Source organism: Hirundo rustica, chromosome 11 (genome assembly GCF_015227805.2).
Source record: "Hirundo rustica isolate bHirRus1 chromosome 11, bHirRus1.pri.v3, whole genome shotgun sequence".
In the NCBI taxonomy this organism is placed as follows: domain Eukaryota; kingdom Metazoa; phylum Chordata; class Aves; order Passeriformes; family Hirundinidae; genus Hirundo; species Hirundo rustica.
This window is the reverse complement of record NC_053460.1, coordinates 6,667,255-6,690,227: the sequence shown is the minus strand read 5'-3', so window position 1 is coordinate 6,690,227 and position 22,973 is coordinate 6,667,255. Positions and strand designations below refer to the sequence as shown.

General features: G+C 44.8%; 3 protein-coding genes across 10 annotated transcripts in view; 1 reads left to right on the top strand and 2 right to left on the bottom strand.

Annotated features, from left to right (window-relative positions):
- The first annotated feature begins 70 nt into the window (after positions 1-70).
- On the top strand, positions 71-2,873 carry PLLP (plasmolipin). Its single transcript, XM_040075331.2, has 4 exons — positions 71-185; positions 1,494-1,667; positions 2,035-2,154; positions 2,234-2,873. The coding sequence occupies exons 1-4, from the start codon at positions 72-74 to the stop codon at positions 2,345-2,347; spliced, it is 522 nt and encodes a 173-aa protein (XP_039931265.1). The 5' UTR covers position 71; the 3' UTR covers positions 2,348-2,873.
- A 1,733-nt stretch (positions 2,874-4,606) lies between these two features.
- ARL2BP (ADP ribosylation factor like GTPase 2 binding protein) lies at positions 4,607-11,647 on the bottom strand. 2 transcript variants are annotated; one of them, XM_040075276.1, is made up of 7 exons: positions 11,559-11,647; positions 10,724-10,841; positions 8,591-8,649; positions 7,446-7,552; positions 6,678-6,763; positions 5,752-5,848; positions 4,607-4,677 (listed from the first exon to the last, which is right to left on the bottom strand). In XM_040075276.1, the coding sequence occupies exons 2-7, from the start codon at positions 10,759-10,761 to the stop codon at positions 4,615-4,617; spliced, it is 450 nt and encodes a 149-aa protein (XP_039931210.1). In that variant the 5' UTR covers positions 10,762-10,841; positions 11,559-11,647; the 3' UTR covers positions 4,607-4,614. The 2 variants fall into 2 exon arrangements, with proteins under 2 accessions (XP_039931210.1, XP_058278043.1); XM_058422060.1 differs by lacking the exon at positions 11,559-11,647 and having other exon boundaries at positions 10,724-11,118.
- A 2,180-nt stretch (positions 11,648-13,827) lies between these two features.
- Positions 13,828-22,973, bottom strand: part of RSPRY1 (ring finger and SPRY domain containing 1) — a 34,009-nt gene continuing 24,863 nt past the window's right edge. For all 7 annotated transcript variants that reach the window (XM_040075653.2, XM_058422131.1, XM_058422132.1 and 4 more), the window contains exons 12-16: positions 20,229-20,340; positions 19,096-19,198; positions 17,820-17,972; positions 15,596-15,700; positions 13,828-14,661 (exon numbers count right to left, since the gene is read on the bottom strand). In XM_040075653.2, the coding sequence (XP_039931587.1) occupies positions 14,565-14,661; positions 15,596-15,700; positions 17,820-17,972; positions 19,096-19,198; positions 20,229-20,340 (570 nt within the window). In that variant the 3' untranslated portion in view covers positions 13,828-14,564. The remainder of the gene's footprint in view (positions 14,662-15,595; positions 15,701-17,819; positions 17,973-19,095; positions 19,199-20,228; positions 20,341-22,973) is intronic.

Here is a 22,973-nt window from a genome sequence, read left to right as displayed (position 1 = left end):
GCCGCCCCGGAGCCGCCCGCGCCCCGCCCGCGGAGGGGCCGAACGGGGCCGTCCCGGGGCCGGTGCGCGGCATGGCGGGGCTGCCCGGCGCCGTGCGCGCCCGGAGCGCCTCCCCGGGCTCCCCCCCGGCCCTGGACGGCTCCTTCTTGCTCTCGCCGCTCGGGGGGCTGATGGGCGTCCAGGCCGTGAGTACCGGGGAGGGGGCGCGGCGGAGAGGGGAGGGCATCACCCACTTCGGTGCTTTTCTTCAGCTGGAAACAGCCCGGGTTCTCTTTGGCTGCCGCTCCGACCCCATCTCCACCGGCTAACCCTAGTTAGTCCCCAGCCCTAAGACAGTGCAGCCCCCTCTCTCCTCCTTCCCGCTGGAAAGCCAGAGGAAAAGCCGGATTCTTGTCCTCACACCCCTTGCCGGTTGTGACTCCGCTCGGTGCCGGGTGGTTCCCAGTGCCAGGCACGGCCTGATCTACGCGGGCATCCCCGCAGGGCACAGCCAGTGGGTCGGGGGTGTGTGAAGCCCGGTGACTCCAGGTGAGGCGTGCTGGGGTTGCTCTCATGCTCCCTGGAACACCCAGCTCTCCAGGTTGTCCTCCCAGGCTCCTTTGGCGGCTGCACTCAGAGGAGCCCAAGGGTCCTTGCGCCGTCAAATCGAGCAGCAGCATCACCTTCAGCATGGGAGGCTCTCCCCGGGACCGCGGGTGCCACATGAATGCACGGGGTGGGTGTTCAGCTGCGTGCTGGGCCACTTGTGACCTGCCCACGGTGCTGCCCCGCTACGTGGGAGCCTGTTCGCTCGTCCTCTCTCCTCGGGGCAGCGTTGTGGGATGTGCCCTGAGCAGCCGCTGTGAAACAGCTGGCACAGACCTGGCTCCTGGCTCCAGATTCCAGCCCTTAGGCATGGCTGTGCTGGCGGTGACATAGGGACAAACGCTCAGGGAAGGGGCTGGGAAGGATGCTGCTGGGGGTGCCATGTAGGAGCATCAGGAAAGAGAGATGGAAGCAAGACCAGCAGCTCTGCAGAGACCTTTCAGCTCTGCACTGGTCCCACCTCTGCAGCCCCTTGCTCGGACAGTTCAACAGGCTCCTGCTTTCCCCTGACAGCGGCCAGAGTGGGGCAGCTCACACGTACCACCTGCCACCCTGCAGGAGCCCCCTCTACATGTTTCTCCCCAGCACATATTTTGCGATCACGAGTGTTAGAAATGGATGTGACGGACAAGGAGGCATTGTCGGGGCAGCCGAGCGCCAGCCAGGGCGTTGGACGCGGGCAGGACAAAGGCTGTTGTGTTTCTTCCATGACAATGAGTGGTGCGGGCTTACACAGGGGCACAGCGTCTTTCCGAGGAGCCCTTCTCCTGCCGAGTGTGCCGCTGCTTTCCTGGAGTGAGGGGAGCCCAGCTGCTGTCGGTGCCGGTGTGCCTGGACTTGTGGGTGATGTTTTGTGTTCCTCCTGCGGGAGCCAGCCCTGAATGCGTTCCCCGTTTTTCACCCCACAGGTGCTGGGTTTACTGGTGTGGTCTCTCATCGCCGCCACAACGTACCACCTGCACGCGGCCTACGGCTGGGTGATGTTTGTGTCCCTCTTCTTCTGGATACTAACACTCCTTTTCTTAGTGGTTTACCTCCTGCAGCTTCATCAGAAGTTCTACATGGTCCCCTGGCCCCTCGTGGTGCGTAGCTGAGAGGGAGTGAGGGGGGATCCTGAGAGGGAAACATCTTGGTAACATAGTCTGGGAAGGCTTCAGTCTCTTCTGGGCTGATGGCATCGCGTCCTCCACACTTAGCGCAGTGACATTGTTTCATTCTGCCCTTAGAAAATGTTCACCCAGAAAGTCCTCTGTCAATCCAGAAAGTTACAGCCACCAACTACTGCAGTTGTGGTGTCATCCAAAAACCTCCCAGCGCAACCTGGGGAGCATTTAATGTGTTCTCCTGGGGAACGGGGAGGAACGTGAACCTGAGCCTTTTGCTCCTGCCTCACTCCAGCATGCACGAGCCCGAGCCCAGACTTGACAACCTCCTCTCTGCTTTCCCCAGCTGATGATCTCCAACGCCGTGGCCACCGTGCTGTACATCACCGCCTTCGTGACGTGCGCGGCCGCCGTGCAGCCCACGTCCTGGCGGCAGTGGGACTACAACCGCAGAGCCGCCGCCTCCGTGAGTACCGGCGGGCAGGGGAGGGCCGAGGGGCCGGGGCAGCCGCCGTGGTCACACGTGACGTGTGCTCCTCTTCCAGTTCTTCGCCTGCGTCACCATGATCACCTACGGCGTGAGCACCTTCTTCAGCTTCCGTGCCTGGAAAGGGCTGGGCAGCAACGCGGCCACCAGCCAAGTGACCGACCACGCGTAAGGAGGGGACAGCAAAGCCCAGCCACGGGGCACCCTGCGCCAGCTTGTGCCAGGCTTGGTGGCTTGGAGCCTCGTGTGCCACCGAGGCTCGCTTTGGGACCAGCCTGTGCTGGCAGCAGTGGTCAGCACTGGGACACCTGGATGCTGCCCTGTGGTTTCTGATGATGCTTCCAGCTGATGTGCCCGCAGCACAACCCCACCGGCATCTGAGGGACACGGACTCGCTGGGGCTGCAGCTCCTGCTCGTCCCCAGGGGTCATCTGGATCCTCGCTGGAGCAGCTCCACGCAGGGGGCTCAGCCAATCTGGCACAGTCCAATACTAAAATTCACTAACCCAAGCCCAGGCTCCCCTCTCTGCTCATTCACAGCTACAGTGTAAGTAATGCAATTAACGGGATGCAGAAACAGTGGCAGAGCTGGAAGATGGGAAGCAAAGCAAAGGAAGCAGTCATAGCTGCTCTTGTATTGATTTCTAACAATTTGAATATAAATTTTATGCTTTAAATAAAAACATTCCTAAATCCAACACTGGAGTCTGTCATGAGCAAACCCGTGAGGAGGCAGCACATAGAGCATGGTGGGGACAGCAGAGATGTCACTGCAGAGGTGTTTCTTCCTTCCCACTCCATGTGGGTTTTAGCCCACGTGGGCTATGGAAGGAACAAGGGCACAGCGTTCACCTCTCGTTGCTTTATGCACACACACGCTCAGAGTGTGCATCCAAGACCACAAGAATACAAACGAGGTGCCAAGGCTTTGATCACTCCCTTTTCCTGGCTCAGCACCACACACTCCTGAGTTCACCTAATTAACAGCAAGTCAACTTTGCCCATTAGCTGCAGGTCATTTTCAGAAATTACAATCAGGTCTGCAAAAGCTCTGGGAACACAGGCAGGATCAGCGCCTCAGGAGAGGGAAGAACCACAGTACTCCCCCTGCAGAGTGCTGCAGACCACAAATTCACCTTCCGGGTGTTTGTCAGAATGAGAAGTGATGCCCAGCCAGGCAGAGCAGCTTTTCCTTTCACACCCTCCTTGTACAAGGTAGTAAAAGCAGATGAAGCAAGTTCAAAAGCGGGTGCACGGTGAGCTACACTGCAAATTTACTGCATGCTCTGCATGGGAAAAGTTTTACCAGGCTGTCTGCAGAGGCAGGATCAAGAAACAGAATTGAATTGATGGAAGGTGAGAACTGAAAAGGAACTGGACACATGGCATTGGCCCATGACAGAGCTGCCTTTATTTGCTTGTCAGTGAGTAATCAAGGGTCAAATTTCCACAATTATGAATATATAGACATATATATATATATATAAAACAGGAACAGTAGGAAAAAAGTAACATGGGAGATCATGTTACTGAATTTCACAGAACTGGTCTAAATAAAAAAATTTACTTATAACCAATTATAAAAGACACTAATCTCAGCCTTCCAAACTCTGACACACTCCAAATTAATTTAGTTAGCATTTCTCCAGATTCAGCTGCATCACTAGGCAACTGAGGCTCCAGAATCTCCATCTCTCTGGCAAGGATGTGACCAAGAAATGATGTGCTGTTCTTATAAAGCAGATGATGGCTGATCAGCATGAATTGTGCCTTGGCACCTTGTAAAAAACTTCCCTGCACACACTGACATCTCAGTTAAAACCACATCCCTGAGAACTGAGCATCTTTTACTGCCAGGTGACCAGGCTGGATGGGATTGTGAGCAGCCTGCTCTAGTGAAGGTGTCCCTGACCATGGCAGGGGAGTTGGAACTGGATGATTTCCAGATAAGCAATGGTGCTGCAGGAACAGAAGGAATAAACCATTCTCTGTGTTCAGCAGAGACAGGACAAAGAACAAGGAGCTCAAACTGCAGCTCAGGCACTTTAAATCAGAGTGCAAAAGGCTCCCTGCAGCAGCAGCAGCAGCTGGGCACTGCAGAAAACTGCCCAGACAAACCTCGGCAGCTTCTGAAGATCCTGGCAGACACGTAAAGAGAAGTTTGGGTAGAGCTGGGGAAAGGAAGACTGCCTCTCAAAGTCTCTTCCATCCGTTTTGTAAAAGGGTTTAAAAATTCCAGAAAGCTTTGATTTCACACCCTGGAGAGGGAGCCACAGCCCTGGCCCTGCCCCACCGCACACCCACGTCCCTCACAGCCGCTGTGGAGCCGAGTCCCTGCCCCTCTGCCCCGACCATCTCTTGGGAATTGCTGCCTCTCACCCCTGAAATCTGAATAGACCTAGCTTAAAATACAACAGAACTCCCTTCAGAATGACGTGTTTAATGGTTTAATGAAGTCACCACTAACGCACTGCTTAAATCCAGACTTCGACCTTCTTTTTCCTAGAAACATGGGGGGAAACAAAAGAAATCCGTGACTCCACGGTGGTTTGGAATAAGCATTTCAAAAAATGAAATAGGGGATACATTCTCTGCTGCATCAAACCAATATAAAATTACAGATTATTGAGCACCTGTGAGTGAATGTGAACCCAAGAAGATTGTGCAGGAATCCCTGGGGTGAGGGGGCTGTCACCCTGCCAGCGTCCGCCCATGTCGGAGCAGAGTCTTGCTCCCACCGGGTTGGGAATGCTGCGCCGGTGGCTCAGGGATCTACTGAAATCCCAACTGGAACTCTTCCTGCTGCTGATACATGGACTGACTCTTTCTCTTCAGCCTGTCCCCATTTGACAAAATTCACAGGGATGGGGAAGGGGCAGAGGCATAACCACAACTGTGACTCTTTTGCTCCTTGTAAAACAGGACTGGGCCAACACTGGAGAGCACTGATTTTCATTTTGCTAAGAAAAACCTAACCCAAAAATCTTAGCAGTTTTGTTTATTTCTCCAGATGGAACAGAGAGGAGGAGAAAACAAAAGGAAGAGGCTTAAAAAGCTAATTTTGGATAGACTAGGAATAAAAAATAAAAGAAGATACTCTAGAGTCAGAATGGCCAAGGTGAAAGGGGATCTCTGGAGGTCATCTGGGCCAAACCCCATGCTCAGGCACGGTCACTCAGGACCATGTCCACACAACTTTAGAATATCTCCAAGGATGGAGGCTCCACAATCTCTCTGGGCAGGGAAGCTGTGACAGTGCTGAGAGACCATCACAGTGAGGAAGTGTTCCCTTCTGTTCATTTGGAAAACAACGTTCACAAATGCAGGAAGTTCACAAAAGCAGGAAGAGCTGCTCCACATGCCAGCTTCATTCATGCTTTCTAGAAATTATTAAATGTGCAGTTTGGGTTTAAAAAGCCCCTGAGTGAAGTACTTTTTCTTCTGATTCCATTACAGTCTTTGATTAAATACTGTGACCTACTGTAGTAACTTTTCCTTTGGCAATCTCAGGTGGAGATACACAAAACCAAGAGCCACTGTGCCAATGAAAATAAACAATATGAACAATATACTTACAGCTCTGTATGCCAAGAACATTTCTTTGAAAGCCAGAAAGTCTGTAAATGTGAGAAGCAGATCAAATATATCACCTGGCATTTCATCTTTGTGTTGTCTACAGAGGAAAAGAAGTTGGGAAATAAGAAAATTGTGTGAGAAAAATTCTTTATTTTAAAATGGTACAAGGTCAAAAAAGACAAGTAGAACAATATCAGTATTTAAACAAGAATGTTATTGCAGGTTATCATATAGCAAAACTGCAGCCAAATATTACCATGCAGTATTTCCAATCCAAATACATTGTGACATTTACCTACATCCAAGACCTATGAGTATCATATCAGTCCTTGAAAACCAGACCCGTTTATTTAAGAAACATTAAAAATTAAACAGATTAAAATATTTTAAGATACTCAGTCCCCAATTACACTTGATTTCCTTATTCAAGGAGAAAACTAGTGATCTTTCAAAACCCAGCTCTTCAGGAAGCTGTTTAAGCTAAAATGATCCAATGCAAAAGCTGAGCACAAACCAAACTCTTCTCTGAATGCTCCATATGAGAATTGCAGTAAAGGAATTTGACCACGTGACAAACACCACCAGGGTACTGAGGTGACTGGAGGAGATAAACAAGACCCAACCTTTTAAGGGTCCAACTTCAAAGTGACAAGAAATATGAAAATTCTCCAGTGTTCTCATTCTGATTTCTCTTCCTACCCCTTCAAACCCAATATTTCAGCGTGACAGTTCAGAAATTTAGAGTAGCAGGACATGCTGAATGCAAGAAAAATGGTCAGCGACTGCCTGCACAAACACTTCTTATTTTAAATTAAAACAGAACCATTATCTAAAGGGAAAACAGCCAAACCTAAGCTTTAATCTAGATAAAAAGTACTGAGAGGCACATAAGCCACTCCTCAACCAAAAGCAAAGCAGAGACTTACTGCAATGACACTGTGAAAGCAACCATATCAAACCCACGAATCCGATCAAGCAGCTTCTCTTCAATGTACTTCTCTACTAAGGAGATCTGAAAAAAACCCAGACAAACCACCCCAGTAAGATCACAACGGATTTCAGAAGCAGATTTCAAACAGCATCCTTACACTGACACCGTCCTGACACTTTTATGATCCTCACTGGGGACAACTGCAGACTCCTCAGTGGGTGTTGCAGGTTCTGCTCTCACACCAGCCCAGGGGCACAGAGCTGCACATGTTTGGCTGGGGATCTTGGGGAGAACAAACACTGACTATTTGTACCTAGTAACAAATATTTTTCCAACTCATTTAATGGTACTGAAAAGTAGACTGGTCTAGTTTCTTGATTATGCTTTGCATAAAGAATGTGATGGAATTATCTGATACAAGAAATAATACAACTGGAGAAGAAGAAACTTTGTTTGCACACATGCTAAACATTATTTACTACAGTAATTGGCTAAATTTCTATTCAAGAGAGCTGCACAACTTCCAAAATATCTCCAGGAAATTTTGTGTGAAACAATGAGAAAGGAACCTAAAGCTTCAGAAAAAAAATTCTTGCTCACAGATCATGGCTGTGCTTTTGAAGGAGACAGGAACATATTGGGATCTGTTCCATGAAAGCTCAGTATTTTATAAATGGAGAACTATATTAAAAAAAGAAAAAGAAACAAAAGAAAAATAAAAAAAGAAAGTAATACCTATGAAAAATAGGAAAAGGTATCTTACATATTCATTAAAAATGTCCGTATAGATGAGCTTGTTTTCTTCTGAGTCATCAAACTCCTGGTAGTGCTTCTCCAAAAAGTTCCTCTGTATTAGCTGGAAATCATCATCTGGGCCACAACAGAAATGCAGCACAGAGTTAGGAATTTAGTCATTCTTTCTGTAACACAAAGCCCACATTCACTGGTCCTCTGCTTCCCTGCTGTAACCACAGAGCCCTGCACACGTGCAGAGTTCATCACATCAGCACCACAGCTGCTGCCAAACCACCACCTCTTACCCATCTGGGAGAGGACAGAGGCTGCTGGTGAAATACTACCAAAACAGTCCTTCTGCCCTACATTTATTAATAGTTATTTATTCTGAAACTCTTTCTGTTCTGGCTCTAAAGTCAGCAAAATGTCTGTATTTTTTATTAAGTGAATACCTCTTCCCTACAAGAACTCAAAGTAAGTTTTTTCTTTGAATTTGAAAATACTAGTGAAACTCCCTGATTCAATTTTCAATTGCCAAAGAATTTTTTTTCCAGTTGTGGAAGAATAAAGAGTAAAAACAAATATGATAGGTCACCATGGAATTCCACAGAACAGGTTTAAATAAAAAATTTACTTATAAACACTTATAAAAGACACTAATCTCAGCCTTCCAAACTCTGACACACTCCAAATTAATTTAGTTAGCATTTCTCCAGATTCAGCTGCATCACCAGGCAACTGAGGCTCCAGAATCTCCATCTCTCTGGCAAGGATGTGACCAAAGAAATGATGTGCTGTTCTTATAAAGCAGATGATGGCTGATCAGCATGAATTGTGCCTTGGCACCTTGTAAAAAACTTCCCTGCACATACTGACTTCTCAGTTAAAACCACATCCCTGAGAACTGTATCAGTATATATCTATATTTATATAGACAGATATATATATGTGTGTGTGTGTGTATATATAACTATTTACTATTTTATATGCAAATTATATGTATATTATATGTGTATTTTTACTGCTCTACCAGGTCAGGGGTTCATGGTAAGAAAGGAAGGAAAGCTTCCATGAAGCAGGCAGGGTGCTCTGTATGTTGGCTACTTAACAGAAGAGCAGCTGGCTACAGGTTTAGCAGCGCTGTTGTTGTCTGTACCTACTTGCAGACCTTACCCATTATGATATCCTCCAGATAGCCAACAACTACATCAAACTCATCAGAAGTGGTGGAGCTGAAAGCAAAGGAAGACAGGACTCCATAAGTATATATTTTGACCACAGCAGGAATTAAAGTTTAAATTAAAAAGTGTTACCAAAAGCCTAAGTACAAATAAACCTGGTAATTACAAGATAACTGAAAAACTTTCTAGTTTCAACCTACAAAATAATCCATGGCAATGATGAGAAGACTGCTCCATGGAGATTCTCATCAGGCCTCTACTCTATTTCCTCCCAGTAAGGTGCCTAATTGCAAGAAAGAATAAATGTTGTTTTACTGGTGTTACTGTCAAGGTAATTCTAGTTCTGGTGCAAAAGAATGTAAAGAGTGTAATTAGAACAGCAAATTAAGCCTTTTCCAACCCACAAATCCCAGCTGCTACCAGTTTCCCTTCTCTTTCCTGCACATGGTGATCACAGAACTACAGACACTCTGGAGAATATTTTAAAATATTTGGTCCTGTGGAACAACTTAAACTGAATGTATAAACAAGTATTACATAACTGAAGAAACTTAAATAATTTTCTTATGCCAGAAACATCCTTATATGATCCAAATAAATGAGATAATCTCCTAAGGTTATTCTACCATGCAAATATTAAACACCATTATGGATCTGAATTCATCCAGGGAAGAAATCTTTGGTGCCAGCATCAGGAGTCTGGATCTATTATTGTGCAACTTGTTCAGACACAGTAAATAATCCATAGGATGTCTTTGTCATTCACAGCTCATCTTTAGTGGGAGATGAACTCTTCCTATTTTCTCCAAGGGATGAAAGACAAACTTCTTTCACACATGAGGGAAAGAAGTCTCCAAGAAACAGGGACATTTGTCTTTAAGAAAAAAAGTCGCTTCAATCAGTGAGAGCACCATTTAAATTGAATTCAATGTCTCTTTCTCATCAGTAAACTGAGTAGCACAGCCCTTCAGACTAAGATTTGAAAAGCTCAATGAAGTTACCTTGCTATTAGAGAATACTCCAGTGAAATTAACCCAACAGCAGTTTAGCCGACAGTTTAACTATAATGAGGCTCGTTCTGGTTAGGAAAACTTAAGAGACCTTTGATTTTTTTAAAAAGGCTGCTGCTCAGGGAGCGATATCCTATCACCATCGCAGCCCCGCTGCCGGAGCCGAGCGGGGCCGGGGCTGGGGCAGCCCGCGAGTGGGCGGCACAGGGGACAGCCCCGGGCAGCTCACCGGGGCTCAGCGCTTCCCTCGGCAGGCGCTGACTCTGCCGGGGAGAATTCCCACTCCTTTCCCTCCCTCCAAACAAATGCTACTGCTAGTTTTACAGCTTATCCTAACGGCAACAGAAAAGGTGTTAATTTAGACGCTGGTTTAAGTCAGCGCAAATAATGGAATTTTAGCTGTTGCAAAAGAAGGCGATTCCGTCTCTTTATACAACACACGTGCATCCACACGCCTGCAGAGACACGGGCTCACCAACCCTGCGGTTTAATTCCCTGTCACCTCGTAACAGCCAGTTCGGGGCAGCACAGCCCTGCTGAGGCAGCCCTGGCACGGGTCGTTGTTCGGATTCTGAGGCTGAAAGAGTTAAATCCACGCGTGACAGAGGCACAGTCACACATCCCCTTCTGCACGGCTCTGGGGAGAAGGGGATGGCAGACACCTGTGGGGTGAAGCAGCACCTTAGGACCTGCCAGTGTGAAGTTTGGCTGAGGTCACCCGTGAATGGGCTGAGTTTTAGAAGGAGAACACTCAAACACAGAGGAAGAGTCTCCCCTCAGGATCAGTGACATAAGACAACAAACACTCTTGAAAAGAAGGAATTCTGAATTTAAAATGAACACCAGAAAAGGCAATTCCCAGCCTTACAAGGCTTGCTCTGACCCCTCAGCAGAGCTACCCAGTGCTCCACTGAACACACTGATACTTAATTTCACCTAAACTCCGCACTGATATTCCCTCTTGCAGCTTTGCATTCTGCACCTTTGTTCTCCTGAGGCACAATCTGCTAAACACTGTGGTGCAAATTCATTCGTGTAATTATATTCCTATCAAGGTATTTTAATTAGCAATTAGCTTATTGAAAATCTGACACATGAGAATGTTGCATACTCACGTGGCTACATCCAAACTTTCTCCATCAGAAGTGTCCATTGTTCCTGCCTAGCCAGAGTGAAAGAGACAGTCTGTATGTTTCAGCTGTTAGTGGTTATTTCTTCTTTTTGACCAAAGTGCTAAGGAATAACATGACTTAGTGTTAATAAAAATTCAAGTGCTAAGCTGCCATACATTTCCCAAAACGCAAATCAGGTGATAAATTTTAATCCTTAAACACAGGAATTCCAACATCCCATTCTCCCAAAATTATTACTACTACTTTTCTGTAATAACCCGAATAATCTGGACACTTTCTCTGCCTATTCAGAGAACGGGTTCAAAATGCAACCATTCCATATAAAGGGGTGTTGGGTCACATCTACATCTTTTCTCCTGAAACATTTCTGACTGTTATAGAAATAAAGCCAGAAGGGTGAAGGTGCTGCAGCGTGTCCCAGACCGGGCTGGCAGGTCAGGCTTTGGACAGCGCTCCCAGGGGCTGTGTGGCGGGGGGGACGCTCGGCCCGCGGCCGGGAGCAGGTCCCGGGCACACGGCACCCCGGGCCGCTGGCGATGGGAGCCCTCTGCTTCCCGGAGCAGTCCCGGGGCATCACCGCGAGCACGGCAGGAGCTGAGCGCGTCCCCCGCGTCCCCATCCCCAGTCCCGGCGAGAGGGGGCAAAGCCCTCCAGCCCTGTCCCTCCCCAGGCACCCACAGCCCGCCTCACTCCCTCCCTCTCCGCCCAGGGACCCAGGGCAGCGGGCCATCACCCTCCCTCTCTCCACAGAGAGCCCCGGCAGTGGCTCCCCCCCGTTCCCCGGGCCCGCGGCCCCGCGCCCCCCGCCCGCACCCACCGCCCTCAGGCCGGCGCGCAGCCCCCTCCCCTGCGCCGTCTCCTGGGGAACGCGCTCTTCCGTCCCGCCCGCGGCCAATCACAGCGCGGCTCCGGCCCGCTGGGCCCGCCCGCGGCCAATCACAGCGCGGCTCCGGCCCGGCCCCGGCCCGCCCGCCCAATCAGAGCGCGGCGGGGGCCGCGCGGGAAGGCGGGGCCGCCGCCATGGCGGGCTGGGGAGCGCGTCCGGGCCTGAGGGAGGGAGAGGGAGACAGCGTTACCTGCTTGTTCTTGGCGTTGGTGAAGCGGGTTTCCCATCAGAGAGGAGAGCGCCGAGGGTTGGGGACAGGCCCCAGCTGCTGCAGCCCAGCGACCAGTGCGATGACCTAAGGCCCCCAGGCACGAATATCCCACCGAGGGCATAGCCGCAGCTCGGTCTCAACCGAGAAGAAATTAAAAAACAACAAACAGCCCCTTCAAGATGTTTTTTATTGTTGAATGGACAACTTTGCTACAATTCATTTCCCCCTGTGAGGGCCTGCGGAGTCACCACCTCCCGTCCCCAGAGCCGTGGGGGTGCAGCGAGCGAGGGTGACACCGCACTGGTCATGGAGCATCCAGCTTAACAAAAACGCCCCCGGCGTGGATGGCGGCAGAAAACCAGTCAAAGTGTACAGTCTTTCCCTTTGTGAAATGAACAGGACAATTCTCTGCAACACAGCTCCCTCCTCTGCCACCGTTGGCTTCCTCTGCCCAGCACCAGCTGCATGGAAGACGGTCTGGGGCAAAATTTTCCAAAGCATTCACGTTTTCCATAAGGAATGCAGACAGTCCCGTGTCCACAAAGGCAGCGAGACTCTAAGGTCACCTGCATTCCAAGGGGACAGCAGATGCCTAGAAACCATTGTGGACTTGGGCCTGAAGACCTTAATCTCATACAGCAATTGATACAAATTAGGAGTCCTAGGCACTTCTGAAAATTTTACCTCAGTTAATCCTGGCCAGGGAAACCAAAGCCCTGAAATTACTAGACTCTATTAAGGCAGAGTTCAAAATGGTTCTGTCCCACCTCTTCCCTAAAGTATGATTTGTGACTTTGTACCTTAGGGATAAAAACTCACCCTTGCATTTGGAAGCGCTTAAAACTTCAGGTGATTCTGAATTTCTAACACCCTTGTGGCAGTGATGACGGTCACATTTGCTCATTGAACATGGAGCTGGAAAGGACTCGGCCCTGACTGAAACCATGGATACAGCAAAACTCTGTAAAGTACAGTCAACGAGGAAATGAGATCCCTGTGGCACAGATTTGCCAGTCTGACTTTAACCAAACCAGGCATCCAAGGTGGAAGAGAACCCACATTTTAGCAAAAACACTAACCAGCACTCTCTTGCTGGATTCAGTCTACATTTGGACAAAAGTCAACATGAAAGTGATGGACAGAACTTTCCTAATTCACACATCTCTGGATGAAGTTCAGCACCCTTGAGTTAGCAAAGGCAGAAGGTGAAAGGAGTTGCTAGAGAGCTGGGTTGTGGGACCTGTGTGCAGAGCTCTCAGCTCCTGCTGAGGTCTGTAAGAAGCCAGAGCGCGCTCAGCAGGAAGAAGCAACCTCAGCTCTGCTTTGTCAGTACTTCATAGTACAATAAAGATAAGAAATGATCTTAAAAATAACCTACATCACACCATGAGAATTCACTACAACAGCCTCTGCTGCTGAATCACTGCCAAGAGGTGGGATGGTTTTGGTGTAAGTTGTGTGTGAATTAGTAAAGTTCTACTATACAGACAGATATTTTTTAAAAATCAACCGGTGCAAGACTTGGAAGAGACCGAGTCATATCCTCAGTTGGTGCAAACTAAGCAGAACCCAAACGATTTTTGTGCTACTTCACTGACACCAGCTGTGAACCCTGATTCCTTGTAGAAACCTAGTAAAAGTCAAGAGCTGCCTACTGAAGTGCATCCTTAACGTACAAACATCACAAATGTGTAATTAAAGTGGAGCAGAGATTCCCACTGTATGATCCCTACTAAAAATAGGAAGTGTGGCCCCAAACCTGCTCAGAGCAGGACTGACATGTGGCAAGCAAGGTGCATTTTTAAAGAGTTAAGAATAAGACTGAAATTGCTATCCAAATAACCTTGTTTTAAATAAACCGGTCCAGAATTCTCCTCTAATATTTTAAGATATATTCACTTTGGAAAAATTGAGCTAACTTTCAAAAACAACACTGATTAAAAAAGATGTTCAATGATACCTTAAAAAATACCCAGAATATCAAATTAATTCCAGTCCAGCATTATAATTAGTTAAGAACACCTCCTGAAAATTATAACCTCACAAAAAAATGTGGGTACTGAAGTTAAAAGCATCAGAAATATTATGTACTTGAAAATACCACTGATCTTTTAACGTTTAAAAACAAATCAGAACATTCTTTGGAATCACCAAGTTATTAAAACCTGTGAGTTTCTCTACAGTCTCCACACTGTCTTTTCAAATCAATCTGTGTACAGATTCAGTCTTTGAGCAGTTTAAGATCGGAAAATACAGAGTCTCTGACCAGCAGGAGGCTACATTGAACAGGAAAACATTGGCATTCTCTTTTTAGTACTGACTTCTGCCAAAAATAGAGACTTTCGAGCACAAGCCAGCACGGCCCTGTTTTAGGAAATACTTATGTTCTCTCCTTTTCTAAAATGCATTGTATGTGTACTTCCAGTGCAAATTTTTTCAGCACTTGCGACAGGCGAGAAGGAAAAGGGGAAGGAGAGACAACTCCCTCTGCTCTTGCTCGGAGGAACCAATAGCCATAGCTCCTGCCTGCTGAAACCAGCTCCCATCGCTGGCAGCTGGAAAGAGCTGATTAAAGATCTCGGTTTTAAGATGAACAGATTACAGGTTAGCATGAAATCTGGCCGTGGCTATGGTTCTATGTGCATAAAGATTGGTTAGAGATGCTTTCCCCTTTCAGTATTGGTTGGAGTTCATTAAAACAAGTCTGTGGTATTTTTCCACGTGTGTCATGAAATGTGAGAGATCTGTCTGACTCGGGTCTGTATTTCCTGTCGACACAAAGGGCAGGTCTCCAATTGCAAGGCACACTCCATGCACAGGTCACTGAAGGAGAAGAAAAAAACAGTTAAAGCCTGCTTTTACAGTACCAAAAAACTAATCAACAACAACAAAATAATACAAGCACTAAGCAGTTCAGGTGGCCTGCCAGAGGCACAGTCCAGTCCCTCAGTGTGGAGATCAGGCATTGCAAGTCAGGTGTTGTGGATCCATTTACAGGCTTTGAGAGGAGCTCCTGCTGCTCAGCATCACCCAGACCTGCAGCTGCCCCTGCAGTTGGTTGGATTCCACTTCCCTGTGCTCATTAATCCTAGCACTCATTCTGGTCTGGAGAGCCAGTGCCCTGCAGCAACTTCTCCCCTTCTTGTTGGCTCACAGCAGGCACATCTTCAACTTTCCAGCACCTATAGTCACATGGCAAGACTCCTTCCACGAGTGCTCTAAAATGCTAAGGAATTGGACTTAACTGGATTAATTTCCTAGTAGGCTGCTTAAAGGCAGGAAAGTGTTTTTATGGTATAACTCGTACTGCTGTCTCATTTTTAGCTTTTAGAGGAATTTGTGACTTGAGACAATCCATTTGTTGAGCATTTAATGAGTATGTGAGTATATTATGAATGTTCTGCTCTCCTCATGTGATCTGGATTTCACAGCACCAGTATCAAGTACTAATCAGTATTCTGACATCAGGAAAATAAGACTCAGTAGCCCAGGGCAGCCCACAGATGCAGCCTCTGTACTTCTCCAAATAAACACACAATTAGGGATTCCATCTGTTCAGGTCTAGGATAAGGGGAATAGTGGGAATACTGTGTTTAACCTCTACATAACCCATCCTTAAAAGGAAGGAAGGAAGTTTATTTCCTTTATCCTGGGGAGTCAATCAAGATGAGCAGGGACTGCATATGGCCTCATCTAAGCTGAACATCACATACACATTTTCTTATTTCTTTGGATTTGGGTTTTTTTAAAGTTTTACCTGTGTCCACACGGCCTGAGTTCTGTGTCTGCTACCTCATCACAGCAAAGTGTGCAGCAGTTCTCTCTGATACTCACTTGCTTCAGCAAAGCCAGGCGCCTGTGTCTGAAGGGAGAGAGAGACAGACCCCCCCAAAATTAGTTAGACCCAAAGCAATAGATTCAAAACTATTCTGAGAATTGCATCAAGAACAAGATAACACTTGTAGCAGTGCTGCACCACACTGCTGATAAACATCAATCACAACTGCCCACAAAAAAAGGCTTAACATACCCAGAGACCTGCAAAACAGCCTGACTCCCTATTCTGGTCTGTCAGAAAGGGACAAAGAGGGGATTAAATAATAATTTTCCTAGTTCCTACAGTTGAACACTTAAAGAAATTGCTTTTTTGTACCAGGGTACTTCTGGGAGTTAAGGAAAAAAACCCCAAACAAATAAACCTCACAAACCCAGGTATCAACAATATACAGAAACCCTATAATGCTCTAACACAGTTTAAAAGAATAAAAACTGCAAATTAAATCAGCCAAAAGGGAGAGAAAATAAGTAAAAATCCCTCATTTGATGAAATAAGACATTTGCCACCTGGAACTCACACACAACACCCATCACAACTGTTCAATGGCAGGGTGATGTGTCTTGCCCCAACACCACGTGCACCAAATTCAGCACAACTCTGCATGAGTTTAGGTTAAATCCTGTGATGGATAATTAGGGTTCACTCATACAGGCCTTTGCCTTATCTCCTGTCACATTTAAGATGATCAAAGCTATCTTTTAATTTAGGATTGGCGTATCATTTCCAAGCAGTTCGGGCTGTAGGGCAGGGATGATCTTTGTTTACACAAAGAACAACAGTGTCCAGCCTTGAATGGAGCCTTTCAGTGCTATTGCAAAATGAAGAGTCTGTAACACAGGAGGCCAAATTTCACCAGTCAAGCTCCTACAGGAAACCAGTTCCCCCCAGTTTGTCTCTCATCATTTGGAACAATCATGTAACAGCTCTCACAGTTATTGCTTGAACTTTGCAAGAGCAGTTCCAGAACAACATCAACCCCATCTGTGCATCAGCCAGCAACTACAAACCTCTCATCCAGGGTGGGACCCTACCAAGACAGAAGAACACCCTCCCTTAATTTGAAAAGGGAGGGTGACAAATTTGGACTTAAAGATCATCTTAAAGACCACATCAGACTCTTCCAAAGCACCTGCAGTCACAAGCAGAAATAATTTACTCTGGCTACAGGTAGGCACAAAATTAATTTGCAAGTTGTATTTGATTTTCTCTGCATAAATACAAGATCCTGAGCCTCAATTTTTGCCAATGTGTGACTCCAACCCAGGTTTTTTTTTTTTTCTTTTTAAATACCAAGATACTTAAGTACCTCAAATACACTTGATCAAAGCTAGATCATTCAAGACCAGTCTCTGAATTTTATTACAGCCAGGGGTACCCCTTCCAACCACCTCACCCCCACTTAATTAGTTGCAATTTAAGATTATTTCAGTCACATACATCAGCAGTGGTCTGAGGGCCATCTTCAGACAAAGCTGGAAATCCAGGGTACACCACACAGATTACACTGTACACTTACTGCTTGTGTTCCAGTAAGTTATTTTATTACTAAGAACTTCAATCAGATGAGCTATCAGTTTTCATTCCTGCCAGAAGTTCAGTAAAAGCTAATGAAGAATGTATCCAGATCTGTTTCTATCTGGGTTGAATTATATTTAGGTGGGAAAACACTTCTAAATTTGAATAACCTTTGTCAGTACTATCATTCAAAAATGGGGAAATTTTCATCAGGATCAGGACAATTTCAAGACTTACAATCATTCAGCACCTCCATGCTGCCAACACCACAAATTAGGTCAATTTTAAATAGGACATCTTTTTTTAATTAACACTATACCTCCTCAATCAACCTAATAATCCTTAGATGGCAGAAGGTATTTCTACTAAAACAGCTTACTGTATGATACCAGATCATTTTAATTTAGCTTAATATCACAAAATATATTTTAACTTGATGGATTTTGGTTGCATATCTCCTGCCCCACTGATGAAATTGCACTGGAGCCTATTGTCTTATCGTTTAGAAGAACCTATGGAGTATGACCCCATAAGAAAATAATTTTGCTGAGTACGAGGAAAGACTTTGCAACTCAGATGTGAAACATTTTCTCTCTCTGCGTGCAAACACACGAGGTAGGAGGATTACCTGGGCAAAATGATTTTCTCTTCTGCTGTCAGAAAGGCGTGATCATTGAAGGTACTAAACTTCATTGGTGGTGGGTACTTGAAGGGTTTTGCCCCAAAGTTGAACTCACATTGTTGATAGGACATGAAACTTGCTGCAGCAAAAAACCCCGATCTGCAACATGATGAACAGGCATTTTGGAATGACTTAAATAATAGTAGAGCCTTCAGACATGTTACTATTACCATTTGAAAATATACCCTGAGACACAGACAAGTTTAATACCAGTGTTTTGGAGCTTACTGGGAGAGCATCAAGTTGCAGCTGCACGTACTTACCTTGTTCAGTTCTCAACTCTGGAATTTACTATTGGGATTTATCTGAATTTCCTACTGAGTCAGCCAAGGCTGCCTACTGTGCAACTGTACTGTACAACTAGGATTAGTCACACCTTTAAAACCCCAAATATCACCTCTCAAATTTACTGGAAGGGACAAAGTTCAGTAATACCCCAAGTTCTAACAAGTACTCACATTTATCAATCCCATACTCAAAGAACAGAGCACTAAAAGCTGAAAAGAGAAGATGCTCAGCAACTCTTTAAACTGAACTAGTCTTTGCCTGCATCTTGAACTTAATTTTTGAGAAAACATGGATGAAATTATTAGCCTGCTAGGAATAACTGACAAAGTACTGTAATGTTTAATTAAGCTGCATAGGAAGCTGCTTTCTCAGGTATTACACCAACTTATCTTTTCTGAAGTAAAAAGCTGAACTTCCCTATGAGAGTTAGAGGAGTTCACCAAGTGTTAATTTTAACAACAGTTGGCAAAGTAAGCCCAACACCTGCCTGCAATGCTACCAAGAGACATCCTCTGATGAATATTCAACGTGCTGCTCCAGGAGCTGGCTCCAGTGAATGGCAGGCAGTTAACAAGCCCTCTCCAACATTTACAAGTCAGGCTTTATTTTTTAGAAGATAAATTTCTCAGGCACCAGAAAATTGTTTGTCTTTGCTGCAGCCTCATTCTATTTTAATGCTATGCTAATTTGACAGTATAAAACACTGAGCTGAACATACCTTTGGAAAGTCTAAAAGTATTTTTTTGGGACCCTGAAATCCACCTGTAAAATTATATCCTTCTTACTGATTTCTAAGCAACTTTCAACGGGGAAACTTGCTTAATGATGGCTTCAGGTAAGTAAATATGAATTTACATCTCAAAGGGTAAACTCTTCATATAATTAAAATAATTATCCACAGAGGTCATGTCCTTCCAAATGAGCAGATACTTACACAGCAGATGAAAATACTTGCTTCTCAGCAGGAAGTTGGTTTCCATTTAAATAGAAGATCATTTGCTTTTCTTGCAAGTCTAGTAGAAATCCTATTGTGTCTCCTTACATGCAAAACAAAAATAATTTAAAGATTTCATTTCTGTTAAATGCCAACAGCTGAAACAGTTATTGTTTCAAGTATCACATATGTCACTGTGAGTTGTCTTACTTAAAAGGAACTGTTTGCAAAAGCACAAAAGAAGAAACATTGATAGACAGTAACTAAAAAAAAAAAAAAAACCAAAACCCAAACAAAACAAACCTACCCAAACCAAAAAACCCAGGAGAAAATAGTAAAAAAAATTAAGTATTTTAGTCTGCCAGAGCATTAATACTACATAGTTGTAGAAGTACTGCAGAATATTTGCCAAAGCCAGAAGAAAGCTGCACTCTGTCACTCCTTGGCTATTTTACTCCTGTTGAAAATAGACTTTAGCAAGTGGGTGTCCTGAGGAAAAATTTCCAATATGCTTGTGCTATTTATTTTTAAGAGGTGTTTTAATTTAGCCATCCTTGGGGGGAAGTTTTAATAGAAGAGAAGGCGGCACAGTTCACACAAGCATGGCATGCACAGAATCCTACCAAGATTTCAAAGCTGAGATCAAGAACAGAACTTGGCTGTCCAAGTAGTTATCCAAGAATTTAAAGTAAGCAAGACAGTGCAACTCCTCCTTAAAAAAGAAAAAAAAAAAAAAGTCTAATTCAGAGATCAAGGTTTTTTCCCCTTCTCTAAAACAACTCTTAACTCAGAAAGGAAGATTTCAACCCTGTTGTGCACAAGTAAAAACAAATGGAAAAAAATCTGATGATTAAATGTCCAATGTTAATTGGTGCTATGATTTTTACTTTGCATTTGAGAAGAAAAAGTGTTTAACCAATGGGAGTCTCTTTACACAGACTGGGGAACAAGACTGTAGTGCCCACTGTGCTCATTTCAATCACTGTTACCACACAGTAATTATTAAACCTTTCTGATCATCAGAATTAGGCAGTAACTGCTTTCTTCACGCCTATGAACAGACACCTGCAAGGGGAAAAAAATCCTGTGCAGAAATCCAGTTAAGGATAAACAGCAGAAGACAGACAGAATACCTTCTTTCCAACAGGGATGGGAGTGTGGTTTACTTCTGGCGTTGTACCAGATCAGCTGCCGGCAGCCGTCGTACGCGCAGGAGTATTCATCGTCGCCGATGCCGTAACCTTCCTTTAGGGACAGAGCAGAACGTTTCAGCCTGCAGCCACTCCTCACACAGAGGGGCTGAAGTCTATCTTCATTCACCCAAACCACTCTTCTTTCTCTCCCCCATGAAGGTAATATTTTTCTTCAAACTAGTTTTAGTTTCATTTTCACATCAAAAGGGAATTTGTTGGGGTGAGGAGGAAGGGAGAAGGGGATATTGTTTCCGAAGTGCCTTCCGTTCTCTGGGACCTCAAATTACTCTTGTCTGTTTTAAAGTATTTAAAAATCAGAAGGCCAGCACCCAGATAGGTTGAATTTTTGCTTCTTAAAAAGTCACCACAGAATAACAACCATTCTCTTATCCTGAAGTCCCAGTACCAAACTTGTAATGCCTTCCCTACAAGATACCCATGTGCCACCAGAACCCAGAGTACCCCAAGAGAACAAACACACAGCCCCTTCACCTCATTTGTTGCATATTGCGTCCCTTTCACTGCCAGCCTCCCTCAAATTGTGAAAGCATTATCAAGTGATAGTCCTAAGGTCCAAGGCAAACACAAAACTGAAGCATTTTCAGAGTGGGAGAAAAATCTATCATGCAGCAGAGCCCAGCGTGAAGCCCAAAAGCATTATGGAAAGTAACTTCCTTGTGCTCAGCATGGTTTGTCTGGAGTGCAAATACCAGACAGCATCTGATTACACAAGCCTCCCATGCCCCAAATTAAAGCTAAGCCCAGCTAATGGGTGTTTAATGGCATATTTAGGACTAGTCTTTTTGTTACAGATGCTGTAAATAAAGAGCATATGGCTTCTGAGGCCTGTGCTTGTGACATACCCAGAGGATAATAGCCTTGTATTTCAGGCACACACCTGATGAACTTAAATAACAGCAGCATTTGGCCACCAGCAAAACAGCTGCAGCAACAGCAAAACCATCCTACTCAGAGATGTTAACATCTCCCATTTTCATACCTTGTACAGGACACACAGAAAAATGCACATACACCAAGCTCCTTAACAGTAAATGGGAAAAAAAAAAATCTTTTAAGCCTCTTAGCAGTCTAAAGGCAGACACATGGCCTTTTATTTCAAACAGTTTCTGTTACACTCAGTGTCTACAAGGACTGTGCTCAGCACATGGTATTTTTGTATGGGTGGTGGTTTTTGATTTTGTGTATGGTTCATATATTTTTTACTTAAATCACGCTTCAATTCCATGCTAAAAATGTGGGACTAGACTTTGAATGTGACAGATTATGTGCATGTTATACATCAGCAGAAGACAATGCTATTTCCATGAATAATTAGAAGAAATGGAGCAAGACCTCTGAACTCACAGGAATACCTAAGTTAAATGGTGAGAGAAGCTACTCTTGCATTCCCATTGGGTTTCTTGCCACTGGTGTTTGTTTAATCTCCTTAATGTATTTATCTCATACCTTCACAATCAATATTTACTCACATGTATGTATTTGCCCTATCTTCAAATTAGCTCCTGTATTTGACCCAGCTGTAGAAATGACTTTTTCTATAATAATCAGAAATGAGCAGTTTTAACTGCTTACCTCTACACTAAATATAAAATTCTTCTAAAATAAATTCCAAGTAGGAACAGAAAGCCATGTAATCACAACAGTAAAGAAGGGCTACAGTTGAATTTCTCACTCAAGCTTAACCAGTAGAAGTGTCAGCTTAAAATCCCACACTATTTCCATTCTCAGCACTAGGCTAGGCCTAACATACCTTTTGTCCTAAAACTCTGGCTTGCACTTCAGTGAACTTTAATGGTCATTTAGAAGGCTGATAACATGGAAAATTATCTTTAAGCTGAGGTAGAAAAGTTTTTTGGGTAGTAATCATTATTCTTTCTTCTTATGGAAATACTGAAACAAGTCATACCATAGCATAAAAAGCATACAAAGTTTCTAACAGCCATGCAGAGTTACCACAAAGATTTAAGAAGAAAGAAGACCTAATGACACCTCCATGATGATTGACAATATTTGGACTTCACGTGCACGTGGCACATTTTGCTTTAGTGTCAGCAAGTACATAATCTTACAAGTAAATAGTAGGGAGAAGAATACTTAGAACTAAGCATAAGATACAAAAGGACAGTAAAGCAAGCTATAAAATAAGAAGCAGACTTGTTCTGTAATCTCAGGAAAAGGCAAGAAAGTAAAGGGTTTATTCATTTTGTAATCCTTATTTTTAATTAAAAAGCTTTCGCATTCCAAGACTGTCCCATATTGCTGCTACCAGCAAGTCCAATGACACCATCTTATCCCAGAGTGAATTTGAGTTATTTCCCTTGTGAAAGTTAATTCAATAGGAAAATGTGTTAAAGAGGATGATGAAATGGCTGCTTGGTGACCTGTGTAAAGGACAGTGTATGAGAAACTACTGCTCCTAGTGACTTATTGCTTGCTTCCAAAAACAGACAGTAACTACTGTTGTCTAAAGAATTGCCAGGAGATTATGCTACAAGAAATAAGAAGTAAGTTCCCTATAGCTTCCAGACAACAGCCAGAGATAAACAAGCTCTCTGCTGCAGCTCTGCATGACTTTGGTGAACAGTCAGTCTGTAGCAATAACAATACTGACTCCTCTTGTACCACCAAATTCAGCAAAAACAGCTCTTCATGGACACAGAAAAA